The sequence below is a fragment of the Delphinus delphis genome, chromosome 14, assembly GCF_949987515.2.
Source record: "Delphinus delphis chromosome 14, mDelDel1.2, whole genome shotgun sequence".
Taxonomy (NCBI): Eukaryota; Metazoa; Chordata; class Mammalia; order Artiodactyla; family Delphinidae; genus Delphinus; species Delphinus delphis.
Window position 1 is genome coordinate 37,656,391 of NC_082696.1, and position 22,576 is coordinate 37,678,966.

A 22,576-nucleotide genomic window follows, 5' to 3' on the forward strand; every position below is an offset into this window, starting at 1 on the left:
GATGCAAGCACATTTGGGGGTTACTAGCCTTTCAGTCATGGTCTAGAACTCTGAGGTAAAAAATCTGTGCCTAGGCAACAATTTCCTTCGGTTCTTAACCATCCTACACACTGCTAGACTGAATGACCCATAAGGGCACCTTCATCCTTGGACCCCCATCTGCAAGGATACAAGGCAAAGAGTGCTTGGCAAAGAGAGGGCACTCACTAGATATTTGTGAAAGAAAGAATAATCAAGAGATAGGTGTGTGTGTGTGTGTGTGTGTGTGTGTGTGTGTGTGAATACCTCTAGGAAAGAGATTTCCAACAGTATTTTCCATTAGCAACCTCCCCAGGAAACCTGGGTTTGAAGAATATTGTAATGACAAGGAGTCCACAGTATACGTGCAAATACTGCTTGCTCCTTTTTTCTGAAGAATTTACTGCTCTCATAACCTGTATGAAGCTAATTTTCCTTGATGCAATGTTGATATAAAAAACGTTTTGGGGGACTTCCCTGGTGTCACAGTGGTTAAGAATCTGCCTGCCAATGCAGGAGACACGGGTTCAAGCCCTGGTCTGGGAAGATCCCACATGCCACGGAGCAACTAAGCCTGTGCACCACAACTACTGAGCCTGGGCCCTAGAGCCCGCGAGCCACAACTACTGAAGCCCGCGTGCCTAGAGCCCGTGCTCCGCAACAAGAGAAGCCACTGCAATGAGAAGCTCGCGCACCGCAACGAAGAGTAGCCCCCGCTCGCTGCAACTAGAAAAGCCTGTGCGCAGCAACACAGGCCCAACCAGCCAAAATTAAATTAATTAATTAATTTTAAAAAATGTTTTTTATTCCTATTAGTAACCAATCACTTCTGTCATCACAACAGAGATAATATCACCTCTAAAAGGCAAAACACAGATCACAAAGGATTAGAAGTCTATGCAACAGATGTCTACAAGTTAGACTAGACAATTTCAAGAAAAGCCCAAGGGCTAGAGTATTTAAATAAAAACAGCACATAGCTACATATATCTCTCCCTTACTTGGCCCTATGTTCTCATCAGAGGAGAAGTATTGGGCTCATTTTTTAAGCAACGATGTAAACACACTACCCTAGTTGGGTTGGCAGGAGGAGGGTGATATCTTTAGCCTATGAGAAACTAAGTTAGCAAGGAAAACCATTCATTCTAGAGAGTTTCACAGACTTTTCCATCACGTCTAGGTTTACATACACCTAGAAATGACAGGGTTGATAAAGTGTAATTCCAATTCAGCATAACATGTTGAGTTCTGCTCCAAGTGCGGCACATTAATAGGGCAAAACAAAAGATAGTTTGCTTCTAGTTACAAAAATAAGATGCATATAAAACACTCAAGTAAAAATGTAAGCTTCCAAAATCATAGTTATAAAACTACAGTGCCCAGAATTCAAAGAAGAGAGAGATTAGCATGAGTCAGAGAGACCTGGCAAAGCTTTCATGGAAGATGAATGAAGAGTATTTGAAGAGGCTGAAGAGAAAAGAAAAAAAAAAAAAAAAAAAGGTTTAAATATAAGCTGAATAATAGAAACCAAAATTTTACATAACTTTGTCAAATTCATCTTTTTATTTAAAACCTTTTATCATCACTGATATGGCCTCTTCTCTATAACTAACGGAAGTATGAGATATATAATAAAAATCAAGAAAATGAGAAATACAAAATATGCAATTCACTTGAGATAAATAATACAGTATTTGGCATAAGTATAAAAAGAAAATATACCACATAAAGCAAAAAAACTGTTAAATCTACTTCTCATGTCACTTTTATATTATTCTTTTTGATGACTGCATGTCTACTTATGAAATGCTTGAAAGTTATTACATTTTATTTCTGTCAAAAGACTTTTAAGCTATTTGAATCACATGGCTTTTTTTAAAACTATCACAGATGACTGAATTCTTTATATTATTGAATTGTTTCATGTCATAGAAGATACACATTTGATAGTATTTGTATTCACACCCAATTCAGAAAGGTAGCAAGCTATCAGCAAATTAAAAAAAAGTACATATATTGATTATACTCCAAGAATACAAACCTATAATCAGAATATTCCACTTCAACATCTATTTGTCTCAAAAGCCTAAAATGACCCCTCAAAAAATCAAAAGGTATCTATTGAGTTGGGATTTAAAGATGTCTTCCAATTAACATCTTAACACAGATTTCTTCTTGGGTAATGTTTAATTCTTTCGTTCGATATTCCCTCTGCCACTCAAACTAAGTAATCTAGTTCAGTTTCACTTGTTGAGATTTAGCCACAGGCCTGCCTACAATAGCAAATATCTCCTCAAATGTTTCTAAACTGGGAATAATTCTTGATGAGGAGTATAACTCTAATATTGTATAAATATGGAAGCCATATGATGATATAAAAGGGACTCAAAATGGTACCTTAGAAATTATCCAATCTGTTAGACTTGCACAACAAGGTTGGGAACAGATCATCTCTTAGCTTCCTTCCAGTATGAAAATTCTATGCTGCTAGTGTGATATGAATAAATATGTAAGCTTGGCCATCAACTCCAGATTGGTGACTTTCTCCAGATAATGCCATTCATGATCAAGCACATATATGTCCACGTGGTGTGATTAAGCCCTGCCCCCTCTCTCCTATACATCCCCTTTGTGCTAATCTAAGCCTGGAGAGCCTGAAAGTTATTTCACCTGTTCAGAAAACACACACACACACACACACACACACACACACACACATATATGTTAGCTACATGGTTAAGGGGAGGCATGTACTAGAGATTTGGTATAGACCAGCATCTAAAGGGGATTTTGGCAGGAGATGCAGACAATGGAGAGAAACAAACCTATAAAAATGGGGATGCAAAATCCAAATTCCAATACCTAGAAGATATTAGTGAAAATCAGGTAGAACTAACTCCTCCCTCATAACCTGTGTTATAGCCAGACATTTAGTTCTTCAATATGCCCTGTATATCAGGTTCCTTCTGCCCAAATCCCTCTCCTCCCAGCTCTTTAGCTAACACTTCTTCAAGACTTAAAATAACTATCAGTTTGTCCAAGAAGCTTTGTCCAAGTTTCCAAGGCAAGTGTGGTTATCCTACTATTTTGTTATATCATCCTGTAACCCCCTTCTCATTTTAACATTTAGCATACTATATTGAAATTGCCTATTTATTTAGGTCTATTCCATATCAGATAGTGACCAGAAAAACAAAATACCTAGTTGGCTCACAGTTCAGGCAGATAAGATATTAGTGTTACATCAGAGGAGATATACTGAGGATAAAAACCTGAATTTCTTATTCACAGTTGTGGTTCTTATCCCAAGCACAGTGACTGGACAACAAAATAACAATGAAGTATTGGATACCTGAATAAAGAAGTAAATCAAACAAACAAACAAAACACTTATGTCCCAAGAAACCAGCAAACCAAGGCATGGATTGTGGCACTGGGTACACAAGACCAGGACCTAGTTAGTAGGTCTGGGATACAGGACTAGACCAGACAAGAGGAAGGAGGCTCATTGCTAGAGGAGCCCAGTAGAAATTTAGAGGAAAAACTCCAGACACACAGACTTCAGAACTCACTAAATAATGGCATAAGGGCCCTCAGATGTCCCTAGTTTCTGAACAAGGATGATACTCCAGCATGGAGCACAGCTAATACTCTAAGTGGAGGTTAAATTTAGAGGACAACTGTGAAGAGAATTAAATCAGTCACCATTGCCAAAGACATCCAGATTCAGAAGTGGTTAAGTTCCCAGGAAGTTCAAAAGAATATATTAACCTAATTGTTTATACACTGCTATACACTGTTACGGAATGAAAGTTTGTGTCTCCCCAAAATTCATATGTTGAATCCCTAACTTTCAGTATGGTTGTGTTTGGAGATAGTGAACCTGTGCTCCACAGGGTTAAAAAACCCTAAAACTGTGCCCCAGAGGGTTAACAGAAACTGGTGACTAACAGAAATTCTTGAGCTTGTCACACAGAACAACTTGTTAAAAACCCCTCCACTTGTAACTTGCCTTCACTGACCAAGTTCACCTTATTTTTTGGACCCCTTAACAACCCCTATAGATAATGTCTCTGACAAAAGAGTCACTATAGTAATGGGAGGCTTAGGTTGTTTTCCAGGAATTTGGAGTTGACCTCTGTCCAGTTCAAGCCAGCTAAGACTGTTTGGGACCACCAACCCTAAAACAGGGCCTGCGTCTGATAAATGACCTTTTAGATGTCAGAGGGCCAAAAACCTCACCCTTGCAGATCATGCAAAAGAGCCTCCGTTTTTGAACATGCGTCTCGTGAAGAAGCATTTAACTCAGATATGCCTGCACAGAACACCAATTACTTCACCTTTTCCTTACTTCCATTCACCTTTCCCCACATCTAAGCCCACCCTGCTTCTTTATCCCATAAATATCTCAAGCCCCTCACAATCAGGGAAGCAGATCTGATATTAGTTCTCCCCTCTCCTCACTTGCCCACCTCTTGAATAAACCCTTTCTCTGCTGTAAACCTCAGTGTCTCAGCATTTGGCTTGCTGTGTATCAGGCAAACAAATCTGGTTCGGTAACAATAGGGCCCCTGAGGAGGTGATAAAAGTTAAATGAGATCATAGAGGTGGGGCCGTAGTCTGAAAGGGCTAGTGCCCTTATAGGAAGAGGAAGATACACCAGAGCTCTCTCTCCACCACTGAGGACACAGTGTGATGAGGTATTTGCAAATCAGGAAGAGAACACTCACCAGGAACCAGATCAGTTGGCACATTGATCCTGGACTTTCCAGCCTCTAGAATGGTGAGAAATAAATTCTGTTGTTTAAGCCACACCTTCTGGGTTTTGTTATGGCAGCCCACACAGACTAATACATATACCAAAATTAATTTTTGTGTATAACATGTCAAACTAAGTCGAATAAAGTTTGTCTTGTCAGCATTATTTTACCACTTTGGAGGAGAGCAAAACTGGATAGCTACAGATGCAGATGTTAGTAAACAAATACTCCAAAAATCACAGCGGGCTAATTGACACTCCCACCTCATCTACTATGGAATTTGCCCACTATCTGCTAGGAATATCCAACAGTTTCTCGGCCAACAAAATTGAGCTCTCAATGATGCTTTCTGAACCCATTTTGCATCTGTCATTCTGTAAAAGTCATGCTATAGCTGCTTCCAAAAATGCATGACTGACAAGGTTACACAATAACTGACCTAAGAACACTCAAGCCAAGTTCTTAACGATGATAGAGGATCCCTTGGGTATTCCTACTGTTAGCTCTGCTGTTTTTCCTTTTGCTGATGAAAATGATCGAAAAGTTCTAAAAGTCCTCAGCAGCCTGGGTGTTGAGGGTTATTTAGGACTGACTCAGCAGTTGCTGAAGTGAAATGGGTCCTCTGGCTCTTGGCTGTATTACTGTCTTCAGGAGATGTGAGCCTTCCCAGAATGTCACATCCGGGAATCCTCCTCAGATTGCGTACAGCCTTACTGTTGATGATGGATGGATGCCATAAAAGAAAGTTATTGAGGTGTGAATTACCATCATAACTGAATCCTTCCCTGCAGTGATAAGGGCAGAGGCCTGCTTAGTTTCCAAAGGAGCTATAATATATAGCACTGTAAAATAGGTCACTCCCTTCAGCCTTATGTGCCCATATTTAATTATTATGCCTTAAAAAAGCATACACTCTACTCTGACATCTCACTTTCACAACATTCACTATACAGTAGAGTTTGGTATTAAGCCAGTTTATTTTGGACTCCATCCAAGACAGTTTAATTAAGAATATCTAAAGTGTCTTGTTATGAGATGATCTTACCTGCAAATTGGTCCCACTGAGAGTGCTGTGTTAAAGTTCCCAAAGATATGGTCCCATATCTTTGGGAACTTTAACAGGAAGGAAGGAAGGAAGAAGGAAGGAAGGAAGGAAGGAAGGGGGGAGGGAGGGGGGGAGGGAAGAAGGAAAGAAATTTAAGCTTTTTCTTCTTCTTCTATTTGTATACATATATTGCTCTGTTCACTGCTATCAGACTAGGCAATTTTCCTAGTGCAAGTGCGAAAGAGCAGTTCTGCTAAGGTCCAAAGGCAACCAAGTTTGGGGATGTGTACTGGACTTGCCATTGCACTTAAAACACACAAAAGGAAGAAGTTCTACGGGTCTGCAACCTCAGTCAATTGTAAAATGGAAAGAACAGTAATAATTCTAACGGTCTAAAAGAAATAATTCATTTCCCTTTTGCATAAAGCTATAAAATCCTATCTAGAATATACTTTGAATATTTTTCTAACAGCCCTACTGGAAACACTGAAGAGTGGTACATAAATTATTCAAATACCAAATAAAATTAATGAAGGTGTTCCTTTCTACTACATGCAAATCCCAGAATGATGAAATGAAGTCTTATTGCACAAATTTTCCCCTTTTGTTCCCCAAAACTAGAATACATTTTGGATATTCAATAAAAGCCTATATAATGCATTTGTTTTTCTGAGTACTATAGAAGGCTAAAACTGTGTATTTCAAAACAGGAAAAGTACCTTCAATACACTTTAGATGTTTGACATCCAGGACTCCTTTGTCTTTATTTTGAGAAAGATAATAATTATATAAGCAATTAGTTGGCATGTTAAAAATGTAACCAGGCTTTATATATTACAAAACTGTAACCAAACATCAAACAATTAGAAGTTTTCCCTCAATCTAACATCCCTTTTGGTATAAACATGTGAGTTTTTTGCTTACATTTTTGCAAGCTTAAAAATCCATCTCTAAGTGAAAGAGAAAACTGCGTGTTTCATTTTTTCCCTATGTGTGTATAATTTTTTGGCACAAGAGATGTAATTTATATGTAAATTTTATGAATACAACTTTCATAGTTTAAAAAAGTAAATATTTTTAGAACATCATATAATCATATAAAGAATACAGCATTTGCCTAAGTACTCTTTGGATAATAGTAGTAATTAAACGTATACAAACATACATGCTAAGATGTGCACATACACATGAAACATTTGACAATTACAGTCCTGCCATATTTAATGAATTCTATGGGTTATAAAGAAACTACTGAAGAAAAAAGTTCCAGAAGTCATTATTATTTTATCCAAAATTTTGTCAAATATCTATTTAATTGAAAACAAGGAAAACAAAAACAAAAAAATGTAACAGACCAATTTATTTTTAGTCATGTCCAACTATAGGGGAGGTTTTGGAATGGTCGATTTATCTTTAAGGGGTTTATGTTTAGCATTTTTTTTCTGGAGGTCTGAATCATTTTTCCAAGTAAATTTGCTTATAACTTTAAGAGGCTCCTGATTTTGAAAAGTGGCATTTCGAGCATAGTAACACCTTTCATCATCGTTTCTATATTCTCTCTGTTAATAAGCCCTCAATAAATACCTTGCGAATAAAAAAGGGGGCTAGAAATACTTTAAACTAGTCAGTTATTAAAACTAGAATTATTAGCTAACAGCAGTGCTGAGAAAAAAAGAAAGCAAGGTTTAGGGTTGGGGGCAGCAGTTAACAGCCGAAATGAAAATAAATCTGGAAAGTTAGCAAAAAAAGACTGGCCTATTAAAGGGAACTATGAACTCTAAGAACTGTAAAAAAAAAGAAACAAAACAAACAGACGTATGCTCATTTTGTATTGTTTAGGTGTAACCCTACAGAAAAAATAGGATTGATGTGCACACTCTCTAGACACATTTAAGCATCTGAAGATTGTCTGCTATCAACATTTTCATAAATGAAGTTCTCTAAATCAAGTCAAATTAAAAGTAGAACTTTTATACATAAGGGGTTTATAAAGCATTTTAAGCAACTCCATTATATTTTTTCTTAAATTACGAGAAAATTTTAGATTATAAATTTTAAAAATGGGAAAAATTACTTTGAAATGGCCTCTTTATTTTTGTTTCTTTTTTTGAATATTCAGGTTCTGACGTATCATTATGACCTTTCAAGACACTTTTGCCTCCTGCAAGTTTAAGATGTGAGGGCATGCTCTGCTCTGCCAGCCTACTGAGCTGACCAAATAGGACAAGCAGAGTCCCGTCCCCCTAAGCAGGACAGGATGGTTGCTGCCCTCAGTTTCGTGCTGCTCTGCTCCCTGGACGTGAAGCTCAGCAAGACTGGCTCCACAGCAGACGGAGCTGAAAGCCAAGTATGACGGGCAATTCTGCAGGTTAAGTTGTGAGACAGGGGTTCCTCCACATCCAAGAAAGCTCACTGCTAGCCGCATCCCTAAACAAGCAAAGGAAGAAAGAACGAGTTCTCTCGTCTAATCTTGGGAGGTAAACTGCCTTTTCCTGGCACGCAAAGTGAAACCTCACACCCTTTGTAAGACACTTGATTTCAAAAGCGCATTTGAAAGGCAATTACCCCTTAAAAAAAGATTCCCAGATCCCCAACCCCCTTGGCAGAACTGTAACAAAAAACACTGCTTTAACTACACGATCCCTCCATGTGCCGGTTCGCTTACCGTGTCTCTGTTGACAGACTGTTTTGCCTGAGGCACATTAGTTTTACTCTGTTTGGGAAATGAAATAAATATATTAGTTATTTCTTATCAAGTGGCATTTTATAGTGTATGCTTTTTCTCGAAAATAAAATAAAAAACCTTCCTAAGAGCAGAAATCTGACATAACTCAAATAAAAAATGACTTCCTTCATTCAGACAGCAGCAGGATGTATGATTATAACTTTTATATCAAAGATGGCTTCCTGCTTTCTTGTTCAACAATGGAAGGAAAAGGATACTGTTCAATTATATAAATCACCCCTCAGAATTTATGAGGTAATAAAAGCTAAAAAATACAGATTCATAAAGAAGAGATTTTATGAAGTAGCATTCAAAATCATTTCAGTTAATTTCTCATATATATTAGAAACAAAAAGGCTGACTTCAGGACTTTAGCTTCTCCTTATTCATTTATTAAAACATCAAATTACTTTAATCCAGGTCTCTTTTTCTCAAAGATAAAAGAGAAAATTAAAAATCACTGTTGCATTCACGAAAGAAATTTTTGGCGTCTGATTTCTAAGAATACTGCATTACGTACTTTGCCGATCTTTTCTGGGTAAACTTTTCCTCCTGTTATCTGCCACTGCTTCAAAGTCTTGGTTCTTCTCAAGATCCTACTAACCAGGTATAGTTGCATATGTAACTTTTTAAAATAAGCTTGTCCTCTTTCTCAAATCAAAGCCAAGTTCCATCTACAAAACTTCTCACAATTAGTGCTGCTGTTTCCATGCATAAGGACTTCTTGGAAAGAATATTATGGAGGAGAGTTTTCACATCACTTTCCACAGAACAGAATGTTCCACAGTGGAATGGTAATGAAAACTATCTCAGATTTCCTCTGAGTAAGAAAAAGTACAACACTAAAATGAATAAAACAGGGAAAAAATTCAGAAAGAAAAATGTCATAATGTAGTAAGGACTTTAGTGTTAACTCTTGAGTGATAGGGAGACCAATGAAGCATTCTGAAGGGAGGAAAGATACGAATTCTTGTTATAATACAATCAATCAGACTGCAGTGTTGAAAATGTCACATGCGTAGAAATTGAGCAAACATCCAAGAGAAGAAGCATTGGCTTGGACCAGAGTGGTGGCAGAAGAAATGAGACATAATTGGAATCTGGATATATTTTGAAGGTAGAGCCAACATGATCTCTTGATGGATTCCATGTGGGTAGAAGAGAAACAGAGTAGCCAAGGATGAGTCCCAAATGTTTGGTCTAACAACTAGAAGGGGAAAATCCCCTAGAAATGGGGATGGGAGGCTGTGGGAGTAATGGGTCTGGAAGCAAATAATAGGACACCCTCTTTGGCACGTCAGGTCTAGATACACATTATTAAGAACCACTTTCCCCAAGAATACTGTAACGATGCAATATTTCTAAATGAAAAAAAAAATCAGGTATAAAATCAAATGTGCAGTGTAACTCAAACGTTGAGATATCATGCATACCAAAAACATACTGTTCTTTAAGTGTAAACAGTTAACACTAGTTATTTCTAGACAGTAAAACAAAATATAGGTGCTTTTTATTTTCTTCTCTATACTTACACTGAACATAAATTACTTTTATAATATGAATAAATATAATAATACCTCAAATATAATATTTAATATTCTCAGATCACATTCTAATGTCACATCTAATGTCAGGATTCTCAAGATTATTTTAAGGCACATCTTTTGTGGGGATAGAAAAATGAGTCAGAGGTGGTCTCGTTTCTTAAGGAGCTCTTTAATTTTATTGAAGTATAGTTGATTTACAATTTTGTGTTAATTTCTGCTGTATAGCAAAGTGACTCAGTTATACATATATATCCTCTTTCATATTCTTTTCCAATATAGTTTATTACAGGATATTGAATATAGCTCCCTGTGCTCTACAGTAGGACCTTGCTGTTTATCCATCTTATATATAATAGTTTACATCTGTTAATCCCAAACCCCCAGCCCTTCCTTCCCCCATCACCACCTTCCCTGTTGGCAACCACAAGTCTGTTCTCTATCTCTGTGAGTGTTTTTGCTTCATAGATATGTTCATTTGTGTTGTATTTTAGATTCCACATATAACTGATATCATGTTGTTTGTCTTTCTGATTTACTTCACTTAGTATGATAATCTCTAGGTCCATCCATGTTACTGCAGATGGCATTATTTCATTCTTTTTTATGGCTGAGTAATATCCCATTGTATATATGTACCACATCTTCTTTATTCATTCATCTGTTGATGGATATTTAGGTTGCTTCCATGTCTTGGCTATTGTGAAAAGTGCTGCTATGAACATAAGGGTGCATGTATCTTTTCAAATTATAGCTTTGTCTGGGTATATGCCCAGGAGTGGGATTGCTGGGCCATATAGCAACTCTATTTTTAGTTTTTTTGAGGAACCTCCATACTGTTTTCCACAGTGGCTGCACCAATTTACATTTCCACCAACACTGTAAGAGAGTTCCCTTTACTCCACACCCTCTGCGGCATTTATTATTTATAGACTTTTTAATGGCCATTCTGACTGGTATGAGATGGTACCTCTCTGTAGTTTTGATTGGCATTTCTCAAATAATTAGCAATGATGAGCTTCTTTTCATGTGTCTGTTGGCCATCTGTATGTCTTTCTTTGAAGAAATGTCTATTTAGGTCTTCTGCCCATTTTCTGATTGGTTTTGTTGTTGAATTGTAGGTACTGTTTGTATATTTTGGAAATTAAGCACTTGTTGGTCACATCATCTGTAGGATGTCTTTTCATTTTGTTTATGGTTTCATTTGCTGTGCAAAAGCTTATAAGTTTGATTAGGTCCCATTTGTTTATTTTTGGTTATATTTCTATTGCCTTAGAAGACTGACCTAAGAAAACATGGGTACGATTGTCAGAGGATGTTTTGCCTATTTCTCTTTCAGGAGTTTTATGGTGTCTTGTCTTATATTTAAGCCATTTTGAGTTTATTTTTGTGTATGGTGTAAGGGTATATTCTAGCTTCACTGATTTGCATGCAACTGTCCAACTTTCCCAGCACCACTTGCTGAAGAGACTTTCTTTTTCCCATTGTATATTCTTGCCTCCTTTGTTGAAGATAACTGTCCAAAGGTATGTGGGTTCATTTCTGAGCTCTCTATTCTGTTCCATTGATCCGTATGTCTGTTTTTGAAGGCACTCATTTTTTTTTAACAAACTTTTTAGTTTAGGAAAAGTTTAGATTTACAGAAAAGTTACAAAGATATTAAAGTTCTTATACACCCTTCACCAAGCTTCCCCTAATGTTAATATCTTGTGTAATGATGGTGCAGTTGTCAAAACCAAGAAACTAACATTAGTATAATGCCATTAACTAAGCGAACAATGCTGTTAACTAAAGACTTAATTCATATTTCACCAGTTTTTCCACTAATGTGCTTTATGCTGTTCCAAGTTTTAAGTCAGAATACCCCATCGCATTTAGTCACTGTGTCTTCTTAGCTTCATTTCAATCTGTAAGTTTCTTGTCTTCTCTTGTTTTTCATAAACTTGGCAGTTTCAAAGACTGCTGGTCAGGTATTTTGAAGTTCTTCAATTTGAATTTGCCTAATGTTTTCCCCATGATTAGACTGCAGTTACAGGTTTAGGGAAAGAATACCAGAGAGGTGAATTGTCTTTCCCATCACATCATATCAGGGGGCACGTGATCTTAACATACCGAGAACCTCTACATTTACAATAGAAATTTCTCTACTGTAAATGTACTATTTTCCTCTTTCCATACTTTTCTCTTTTAGAAATGAGTCACTGTGTCCAGCCTACACTCACAGGGAGGGAATTAAGCTTCACATTCCAGAATGGGGAGAACCTATATATCTCATATGACATTTTTCTGTAAGAAGAATTGTACCTTCTCCCCATTCATTTTTTTATTCAACCATTTATTAATATGAACTCATGGATATTTATTTTATTTGTTATCATATATAATTTTATTTTGATTCTTCCAATAATATAGAAATAGGGAGGACACATATTTTTATCAATATTTTACAGATGAGTATATGGTTCAATATGTATAAATACAATTCACAACAGAGATTCAGGGTGAAGAAAAACCACAGAGTGTTTGCTGAAAGGGAGCAAAATATACGACCCCAAAATATGCCTCTTTAATTTTGGAGAGCTGGTTATTTTTAAGAAACAGCAGATACAGGAGAAGCTCTGAAAACTATGTAGAAGTTAACCTTCTGTAAGAGACATTTGCAGTTATAAGGGGAATCTCTATTTGTAAGGGTGTCTCCTTCTCTGTACCTGGAAGAAAAGGATGACTAAATCTCTAGAAACTCTTATTAATGGAGAAGGCATTGACTTAAATCTGCATAACAACCATACCCTTGTTTACTGTGCTTTGCCTGAAAAACTCCCCTAACTGTTTCCCCCCACCCAACATCTTTCTTTTGTCTTTAGCTGGAGATGGTATTTAAGATAGTGGCTTGGACCATTTGGGAAGCTTTGCTGGCTATCTCCCATGAATACAGAACACATACTTGTTCTTAACCTTTTGTTTGTTTTTCTCCTGTTAGTCTGTCTTTTATTACAGGGGAATGTCTTAGCCAAGAACCTAGAAAGGCGGAGAGAAAATTATTTTTCCTCCTCCAAACTCGTAATTATGCACCTCAGAGGGAACCCCATATGGGAACCTTTGGTAGCTTGGGCATAAAAATGAATTATAATAAAATAACACTTCAAGAGATATAGAATTTCCACAGAACTCTAAACAATAGTTGCAGGAGACAAATCAGTTGTCTTATAGGGACTACATTCTTTCCATTTAAGTCAAACCTAAAAGTTGGCTATGAGGTCATAACCACAAAATAAAGAATACACTCATTTATGCAATATGATGTCTATGCGTACGCATAAAGAGCCCCTTCCAAAATTGAAGAGTAAACCACATTTACTTCGCCTTATGTACTATAGAAAATATCTATGAAAAAGAATAAAAAAGAAGTTACTTTTGCCATGAGCGAAAAGCACACCCAAGGACATAAGTGCCAACCTCTCTTGGGATGGATAGAGAGGCAGATAGGTAGGCTGGAGACAAATTAATCTCATCTTCTATTTATTAAAAAAGTAACAACTATGAACAGGATGCTTTAAGAACTATGTACCAAAAGTAAGTACTTAGGCAGAAAACCTAAGCATGAATAAATTGGTTAGTTTGATTAATAAACATGGGAGGGTGAAAATTTAAATGCCTCTTTTTTTTTTTTTTTTTTTGCGGTACGCAGGCCTCTCACTGTTGTGGCCTCTCCCGTTGTGGAGCAGAGGCTCTGGACGCTCAGGCTCAGCGGCCATGGCTCACGGGCCCAGCCGCTCCGCGGTATGTGGGATCTTCCCAGACCGGGGCACAAACCCGTGTCCCTTGCATCGGCAGGCGGACTCTCAACCACTGCGCCACCAGGGAAGCCCCAATGCCTCTCTATTTTTATTTTAGGATTCAACAATAATAGCAACTGATTGAATAAAACTGAATACAGGGAGAAATCAGTGCAATTAGTTAATGAATTTTAAATGGAATATGATTATTTCAGTTTTCCAGTTCAAATGAAGCTACATATAACATATATTGACATTTCATTTCTTCCTTATTCCTTCCAAACTATTATACAAACTATCTTGATATAAACAAACTATCAGTTGCCTAAGAATTTTACAACAGTCCACAAAATGTCTTAAGTAAAAGAAACAGGTTCAGGCCCAGTTCCCTATGAGTACCATGAACAAGAGGTTTCCTAACTTTACAGATGCCAACTAAAGAATGTCACTTGCCACCCTTTTCCTTAAGGACTGAGTCATTAGCCACTGTAGTCACTGACCTTCAACATACCCGGAAAAGAATTCAGGACAGAGATCAGGAATGAGGCTCTAGGAAAACTGGCAGAACAGGCATTCAGGTAGCTAAATATTCTCAGGACAAAATTTTATGAACTCAATTTCGTGCATCTTCCCATACTTGGAAAAGCACTAAAATCATTAACTAAGATATCTGTTCCTTATGACTAGCTAACCTTCAACCAAGATGTGTGCTTGACTGCACATACCCCTTCTCCAAAATCACATATGTGCTGACCTCCCCTCTTACCTCTTTGGAACAGTTCCTCAGAGCTATCTGATAGGCTGTCTCCCAGGCTACAGTCCTCAGTAAGTCCCCAAATATAACTGAAACTCACAGCTCCCACGTTGTGCATTTTTATTTCTGTCCAACACAGAAATAATGAATAATATCAGGTCATAGAGAACTTTAAGCAACACCAATATTCCATGTTCTTCAGAACAGTTCAGAGTACAAGGAATCAGATGCCAAAGGGAGTAAGTATTCTGATTATTGTGATTATATATCTACATAGTGTAGCATTCTCTCTCAAGAAAGACCTTTACATTCTAAAAGTAAAGAACAGTTTACAAGTGCTATAGTTCATTCTGAATCCCTAAACTCTGCTGAAAAGTTAAAAATTTTCTTTTTTAATGAAAAAGGGCTACCCATGCTTTTTTGTACAATACTGATTCTTTCAGAGTCAAATCATGGAGGCACAGAGTCCATTCTGGAGACAGAGAAAGGTAAGTGGTCACCTTCCACACGCATGCCTTATTTACTTTGTGTATCAAAGGAAAACTGAATGGACAATGCAGGAGTACATGGATGCCAAACATCTTACTGCTATAGAAAATTTGTACTTTATAAAGAAACCCAAATTGATTAAACAAACTGAAAAAAGGATTTTTTTATTTTATTATAGGGTCCAAGAGGCACCATAGAAATGTAGTCTAAAGGCCAAGGTACTAGAAATATGTGCTATAAAGACCTCACAGCCAAACATTTGATCAGAGGACTTAAGAAGCAAACTGAACACTTATTATTACCACAGTTAAAACTGTGTGGTATCTGGCCAAAAAAACTTTTTCAAAAAGGGAAGAAGGAAGGCACAGTCAAGATGGCATACTAGGAGGACATGGAATTCGCATTTCCTCACAACTAGGGCACCTACCAGGCACCAGTGGGGGACCACAGACACCTAAGGGGATGGGAGGAACCCCCAGTGACCGGGTAGGACATGGGGTGCTGGGGGAGTGAAGGGGGAGGAGAAGTGGAGGCAGGACTGGACTGACGCCCCTGAGGGGTGGCTGGGGGAGGGGAAGGGGTCCCACGCCCGAAGGGGGAAATTGGGGAACCACTGGGAGGGCAGAGGATCAAAAGGGAGCATGGCCAGGTTTCCCCTGCCCACTTGGACCCCCAGGAACCTGCTAAGATCCCAAGCCTGATCCTCTGACCACCTAGACTCCCTCCAGCCATGGGTCCTGAGGGAATGGGAGGGAGGGAGGGGGAGCAAACGTAAAGGCCGGTCCTGCGGGACCAGCACCCCTGAGGGGTGGCTGGGGGATGGGGGGAGTTCCTACACCCAGCGGGACCCACCCACGGTTAGGGGTCCAGTGGGGACAGGGAGGACACTGGGGGAGATGGTGGGGGAGGGGTACGAGGGAACAGAAGGGAAGAGGGCCAGTGCTTTCCCGTCCACTTAGGCACCGGGGAGCCTGTTGGGCTCCTGGGCCTAATCCTGTGCCCTCAGAGCCTCCCTCCTGCCGTGCAGACCCCAAGCCCCGCCCCTACACCCCACCCAGGGCCTTACCTCCAAACTCTGGAACTGCAAACTCCAGAGGCCTCTCCCCTTCTGCGCAGGCAACAGGCAGCCCTGCACCATGCCCCACCCCAGGCTCATAACACGCCCCCGACCCACCTAGTTCCCACCCCACCCTAAATCCTGCCCCAACCTAAGTTCCACCCCCGGCCTAAACTCTGCCCCCATAGCCGAGGCATTTTTTCTTCTTTTTCTTTTTTCCTCTTTTAGATTGGCTTCTGTTTTACCTTGTTGATTCATTGTTGTTGATTCTTTTATATTTTTATTTTTCTTAATAAGTATTTTATTTTTCTAATTTTATTTTATTCTTTATAGTATGCTATTGTTCTTTCCTTTTTGCTTATTCCCCACCCCCCCTTTTCTTTTTCTTTCTTTTTTCTGTTGTGGTTTTCTTTTACCTTGTTGAAGATGTTTCAATTATAGTTTTATTTTTCCTAGTATAATTTTTATTGTTCTAATTTTATTTTGTTTTTTATTCTTTGATATTGTACTGCTCCTTATTCTTCTTTCTTTCCTCCTTTCTTCTTTTCTTTCTTTCTTTTTTTTTTTTATCACACCACAAAGCTTGCCAGACCTTGGTTCCCAGACCACAGGTCTGGCCCGAGGTCCTCCCGTGGGAGCTTGAATCCAAACCACTGGACTAAGAGAATCTCAGACCACAGGGAATATCAATCGGAGAGAGGCCTCCCAGAGGTCATCTCAGCACCAAGACCCAGCTCTATCCAACTGCCTGCAAACTGCAGTTCTGGATGTCTCAGGCCAAACAACCAGTAAGACAGGAATACAGTACCACCATCAAAAAAAAAAGAAACAACAAAAAAATATGTTACAGACGAAGGAGCAAGGTAAAAACCTACAAGACCAAATAACTGAAGATGAAATAAGCAACCTACCTGAAAAAGAATTCAGAGTAATGATGTTAAAGATGATCCAAAATCTCAGACACAGAATGCAGAAAATACAAGAAATATTTAACAAGGATCCAGAAGAGCTAAAGAGAAAACAAACAAGGATGAAAAAAACAATTACTGAAATTAAAAATACTCTAGATGGAATCAATAACAGAATAACTGAGGCAGAAGAACGGATAAGTGAGCTGGAAGATAAAATGGTGGAAGTAACTGCCAGGCAGCAGAATAAGGAAAAAAGAATGAAAAGAACTGAGGACAGTGTCAGAGACCTCTGGGACAACATTAAACGTACCAATATTTGAAGTATAGAGGTCCCAGAAGAAGAATAGAAAAAGAAATTTGAAGAGGTTATAGTTGAAAACTTCCCTAACATGGGAAAGGAAACAGTCAACCAAGTCCAGGAAGCACAAACAGTACCATACAGGATAAACCCAAAGAGAAACACACCGAGACAAATATTAATCAAACTACCCAAAATTAAAAACAAAGAAAAAATATTAAAAGCAGCAAGGGAAAAACAACAAATAACATACAAGGGAATCCCCATAATGTTAACAGCTGTTCTTTCAGCCCAAATTCTGCAAGCCACAAGGGAGTGGCAGGACATATTTAAAGTGATGAAAGGGAAAAACCTACAACCGAGATTACTTTACCCAGCAAGGATCTCATTCAGATTTGATGGAGAAATTAAAACATTTACAGATAAGCAAAAGTTAAGAGAATTCAGCAAGACAAAACTAGCTTTATGACAAATGCTAAAGGAACTTCTCTAGGCAGGAAACACAAGAGAAGGAAAAGACCTACAATAACAAACCCAAAACAATTAAGAAAATGTAATAGGAACACACATATGGATAATTACCTTAAATGTAAATGGATTAAATGCTCCAACCAAAAGACACAGACTGGCTGAATGGATACAAAAACAAGACCTGTACATATGCTGTCTAAAAGAGACCCACTTCAGACCTAGGGACACATACAGACTGAAAGTGAGGGGATGGAAAAAGATACTACATGCAAACGGAAATCAAAAGAAAGCTGGAGTAGCAATTCTCATATAAGACAAAATAGACTTTAAAATAAAGACTGTTACAAGAGACAAAGAAGGACACTACATAATGCACAAGAGATTAATTCAAGAAGAAGATATAACAATTGTAAATATTTAAGCACCAAATATAGGAACATCTCAATACATAAGGCAAATGCTGACAGCCATAAAAGGGGAAATCAACAGTAACACAATACTAGTAGGTGACTTTAACACCCCACTTTCACCAATGGACAGATCATCCAAAATGAAAATAAATAAGGAAACACAAGCTTTAAATGACACATTAAACAAGATGGACGTAATTGATATTTATAGGACATTCCATCCAAAAACAACAGAATACACTTTCTTCTCAAGTGCTCAAGGAACACTCTCCAGGATAGACCGTATCTTAAGTCACAAGTCAAGCCTTGGTAAATTTAAGAAAATTGAAATTATATCAGGTATCTTTTCCGGCCACAATGCTATGAGACTAGATATCAATTACAGGAAAAAAAACTGTAAAAAATACAAACACATGGAGGTTAAACAATATGCTAGTAAATAAGTAACAGATCATTGAAGAAATTAAAGAGGAAATCAAAAAATACCTAGAAACAAATGACAATGAAAACATGATGACCCAAAACCTGTGGGATACAGCAAAAGCAGTTCTAAGAGGGAAGTTTATAGTAATACAATCCTACCTCAAGAAACATGAAATATCTCAAATAAACAACCTAACTTTACAACTAAAGCAATTAGAGAAAGAAGAACAAAAAAACCCCAAAGTTAGCAGAAGGAAAGAAATCATAAAAATCAGATCAGAAATAAATGAAAAAGAAAGGAAGGAAACAATAGCAAAGATCAATAAAACTAAAAGCTGGTTCTTTCAGAAAATAAACAAAACTGATAAACCACTAGCCAGACTCATCAAGAAAAAACGGGAGAAGACTCAAATCAACAGAATTAGAAATGAAAAAGGAGAAGTAACAACTGACACTGCAGAAATACGGTGTCAGGATCATGAGATCCTGATCCAAAAAGGATCATGAGAGATTACTACAAGCAATTATATGCCAATAAAATGGACAACCAGCAAGAAATGAACAAATTCTTAGAAAAGCACAACCTTCCGAGACTGAACCAGGAAGAAATAGAAAATATAAACAGACCAATCACAAGCACTGAACTTGAGACTGTGATTAAAAATCTTCCAACAAACAAAAGCCCAGGACCAGACGGCTTCACAGGTGAATTCTATCAAACATTTAGAGAAGAGCTAACACCTATCCTGCTCAAACTCTTCCAAAATATAGCAGAGGGATAAACACTCCCAAACTCATTCTGCGAGGCTACCATCACCTTGATACCAAAACCAGACAAAGATGTCACAAATAAGGAAAACTACAGGCCAATATCACTGATGAACGTGGATGCAAAAATCCTCAACAAAATACTAGCAAACAGAATCCAACAGCCCATTAAAAGGATCATACACCATGATCAAGTGGGTTTTATCCCAAGAATGCAAGGATTCTTCAATATACACAAATCAATCAATGTGATACACCATAAACAAGATGAAAAGACAACCCTAAGAATGGGAGAAAATATTTACAAATGAAGCAACTGACAAAGGATTAATCTCTGAAATATACAAGCAGCTCATGCATCTCAGTATCAAAAAAATACAAACAACCCAATCCAAAAATGGGTGGAATACCTAAATAGACATTTCTCCAAAGAAGATATACAGATTGACAACAGACACATGAAAGGATGCTCAACATCACTAATCATTAGAGAAATGCAAATCACAACTTCAATGAGGTATCACCTTACACCAGTCAGAATGGTCATCATCAAAAAATCTACAAACAAGAAATGCTGGAGAGGGTGTGAGAAAAGGGAACCCTCTTGCACTGTTGGTGGGAATGTAAATTCATACAGCCACTATGAAGAACAATATGGAGGTTCCTTAAAAAAATAAATATAGAACTACCATATGACCCAGCAATCCCACTACTGGGCATATACCCTGAGAAAACCATAATTCAAAAAAAGCCATGTACCACAATGCTCATTGCAGCACTATTTACAATAGCCAGGACATGGAAGCAAACTAAGTGTCCATCGACAGATGAATGGATAAAAAAGATGTGGCACATATATACAATGGAATATTACTCAGCCATAAAAAGAAACGAAATTGAGTTATTTGTAGTGAGGTGGATGGACCTAGAGTCTGTCACAAAGTAAGTGAGAAAGAGAAAAACACATACCATATTCTAACTCATATATGGAATCTAAAACAAACAAAAATGGTTTTGATGAACCTAAGGGCAGACAGGAATAAACACACAGATGTAGAGAATGGACTTGAGGATACGGGGAGGGGGAAGGGTAAGCTGGGATGAAGTGAGAGAGTGGCATGGACATATATACACTACCAAATGTAAAATAGATAGCTAGTGGGAAGCTGCTGCATAGTACAGGGAGATCAGCTTGGTGCTTTGTGACCACCTAGAGGGGTGGGATAGGGAGGGTGGGAGGGAGACATAAGAGGGAGGAGATATGGGGATATATGTATGCATATAGCTGATTCACTTTGTTATACAGCAGAAACTAAGACAACACTGTAAAGCAATTATACTGCAATAAAGATGTTAAAAAAAAAAAAAGACCAAAAATAAAGAAAGAAAGAAAGAAAAGAAAAAGAGAAGAAGAAGAGGAGGAGGTGCAGGAGGAGGAAGGGTGAGATAAAACTAAGTATTTAGACACTGGAATTATTTTTCCCAGAAATTAAAAATAAATATCTTTGCCAGGGTGACTTTTGAGAATCATAGATTCAAAAGATTTAAATATTATTTAATAAGCTTATATTATACTATTTTCAGCAAGTATAATAAATATGAACATATACATATAGATAGATATACATATTTAGGAAATGCAATTGCAAGTATATAATTTCAGGACAGATAAACGCAATACTTCAGAAAGACACTAAAGATGCCACTATCTGTAGAATGTCCCACCACAATGGCAACATAGGTTGCTAGGAAACCCAGTGAGATGAATAACAAAAGAAAGTTTCAACCATGTAAAGATCTGATGTAAATCGCTAAGCAAAACAAATTCATTTCTGGTCTTTATGCTCTAAACTTTGCGAGATTTGCATTGTTCCATAAAGAAATCTTAAATATGCAACGTAGAAAATCCTGTAGCTTTCAAAATATCAGGGATGCTCTAAATTCTTAAATCAATATCTCCATACACCTGCAAAGATAATGGCCATTCATCCCTCAGTTGATAACACCACCTGGTATACAAAATCACTCATTCATTCAAAAAAATTTATTAAACACTGACCACTTGTCAGGCAGTGATATAAATGCTGGAGAGAAAAAAATCGAGCAAAACACAACCCCTGCCCACTGAGAAAATAAAATCTAGTGTCAAACACAAATATTAATCCAATAATCACATAAGGAAATGTGAAAACTTATTGTCACAAGTGCTACAAAACAGAAATACAAGTTGCTTTAAAATTGTTCAGTGGATGAAGTTGACCTGATTAGAGAGATAAGGAAAAGCTTTCCTGAGAATGTGATACTTTACAATGTTATCAAGGATATGTAAGTGTTAACTAGGTTAGAAAAAGAGGAAACAATTTTGAAAATAAGGCCTTAGAGCATGGATAACACCAGAAGACAGTGTGGCTAGAAAAGATAGAAAATCCTAACAAAAGTAAGCCGAGGTAGAAACCAGGATAACGGTGCCCTTGTAAATTATGTTAAGAGTTTTTGTCTTTCTGCTAAGAGCGGTAGGCCAGCTTTGAAGTGCTAACAGCAAGGGAGATAATGCAATTAGATATGCATTTTAAATGTTCACTTTGGCCACTGTGTAAAGAAGACAAAGCGGAGCCAGAGGACAAGTGGGGAAGATCAGTTCAGGGGAGGAGGCTGGCTACAAGAGAGACATGAACCCAGTCAATATATATTTAGGAGACAAAACCAACAGGACCAGGTAATGACTGCACATGGGGTAAGGGAAGAGTCAGGGATGATTCTGGGGCTTCTGACTCCTACTTACCTAACCTTTAAAGTTCTTTTAATCCCAGATTTGGGGTGATTAATTAAAGCAGCAAATTATAGTCCCCTTTGATGAAAAATCTAAAAAAAGAGGATGTTGAGAACAACACCTGTATCTCCCGCTTATGCAGGTGGCATTATTGGAAATAAGGAACACTGGAGGAGAGCCAGGGTTTATCTGTCTGTTGGCTTGATTGTTCAGTTACTTTGGGAAATTAGCTGAATTTTGGTCATGTTGAATGTGTCAGAGGTGACTAGCTGTCAGCCAAAAATTGATGCTTATTTCATAGTGGAGAATTATTGTGGGAATTAGGTGCTCAAAGACTATATTTCCCAGCCGTCCCTG

At 37.8% G+C, this 22,576-nt stretch overlaps 1 protein-coding gene across 4 annotated transcripts in view; it reads right to left on the reverse strand.

The window, feature by feature from the left end:
- NKAIN2 (sodium/potassium transporting ATPase interacting 2) overlaps positions 1 to 22,576 on the reverse strand; it is a 990,407-nt gene that overhangs the window by 937,352 nt on the left and 30,479 nt on the right. For 2 of the 4 annotated variants that reach the window (XR_009521932.1, XM_060030017.1), the window contains exon 2: positions 8,489 to 8,536. The exons of the other annotated variants lie outside the window; for them this stretch is intronic. Coding sequence is in view for 1 of the 2 variants with exons in the window: in XM_060030017.1 (XP_059886000.1) it covers positions 8,489 to 8,536 (48 nt within the window). In the remaining variant the exon portion in view is untranslated. The remainder of the gene's footprint in view (positions 1 to 8,488; positions 8,537 to 22,576) is intronic. 4 annotated transcript variants of the gene reach the window in all.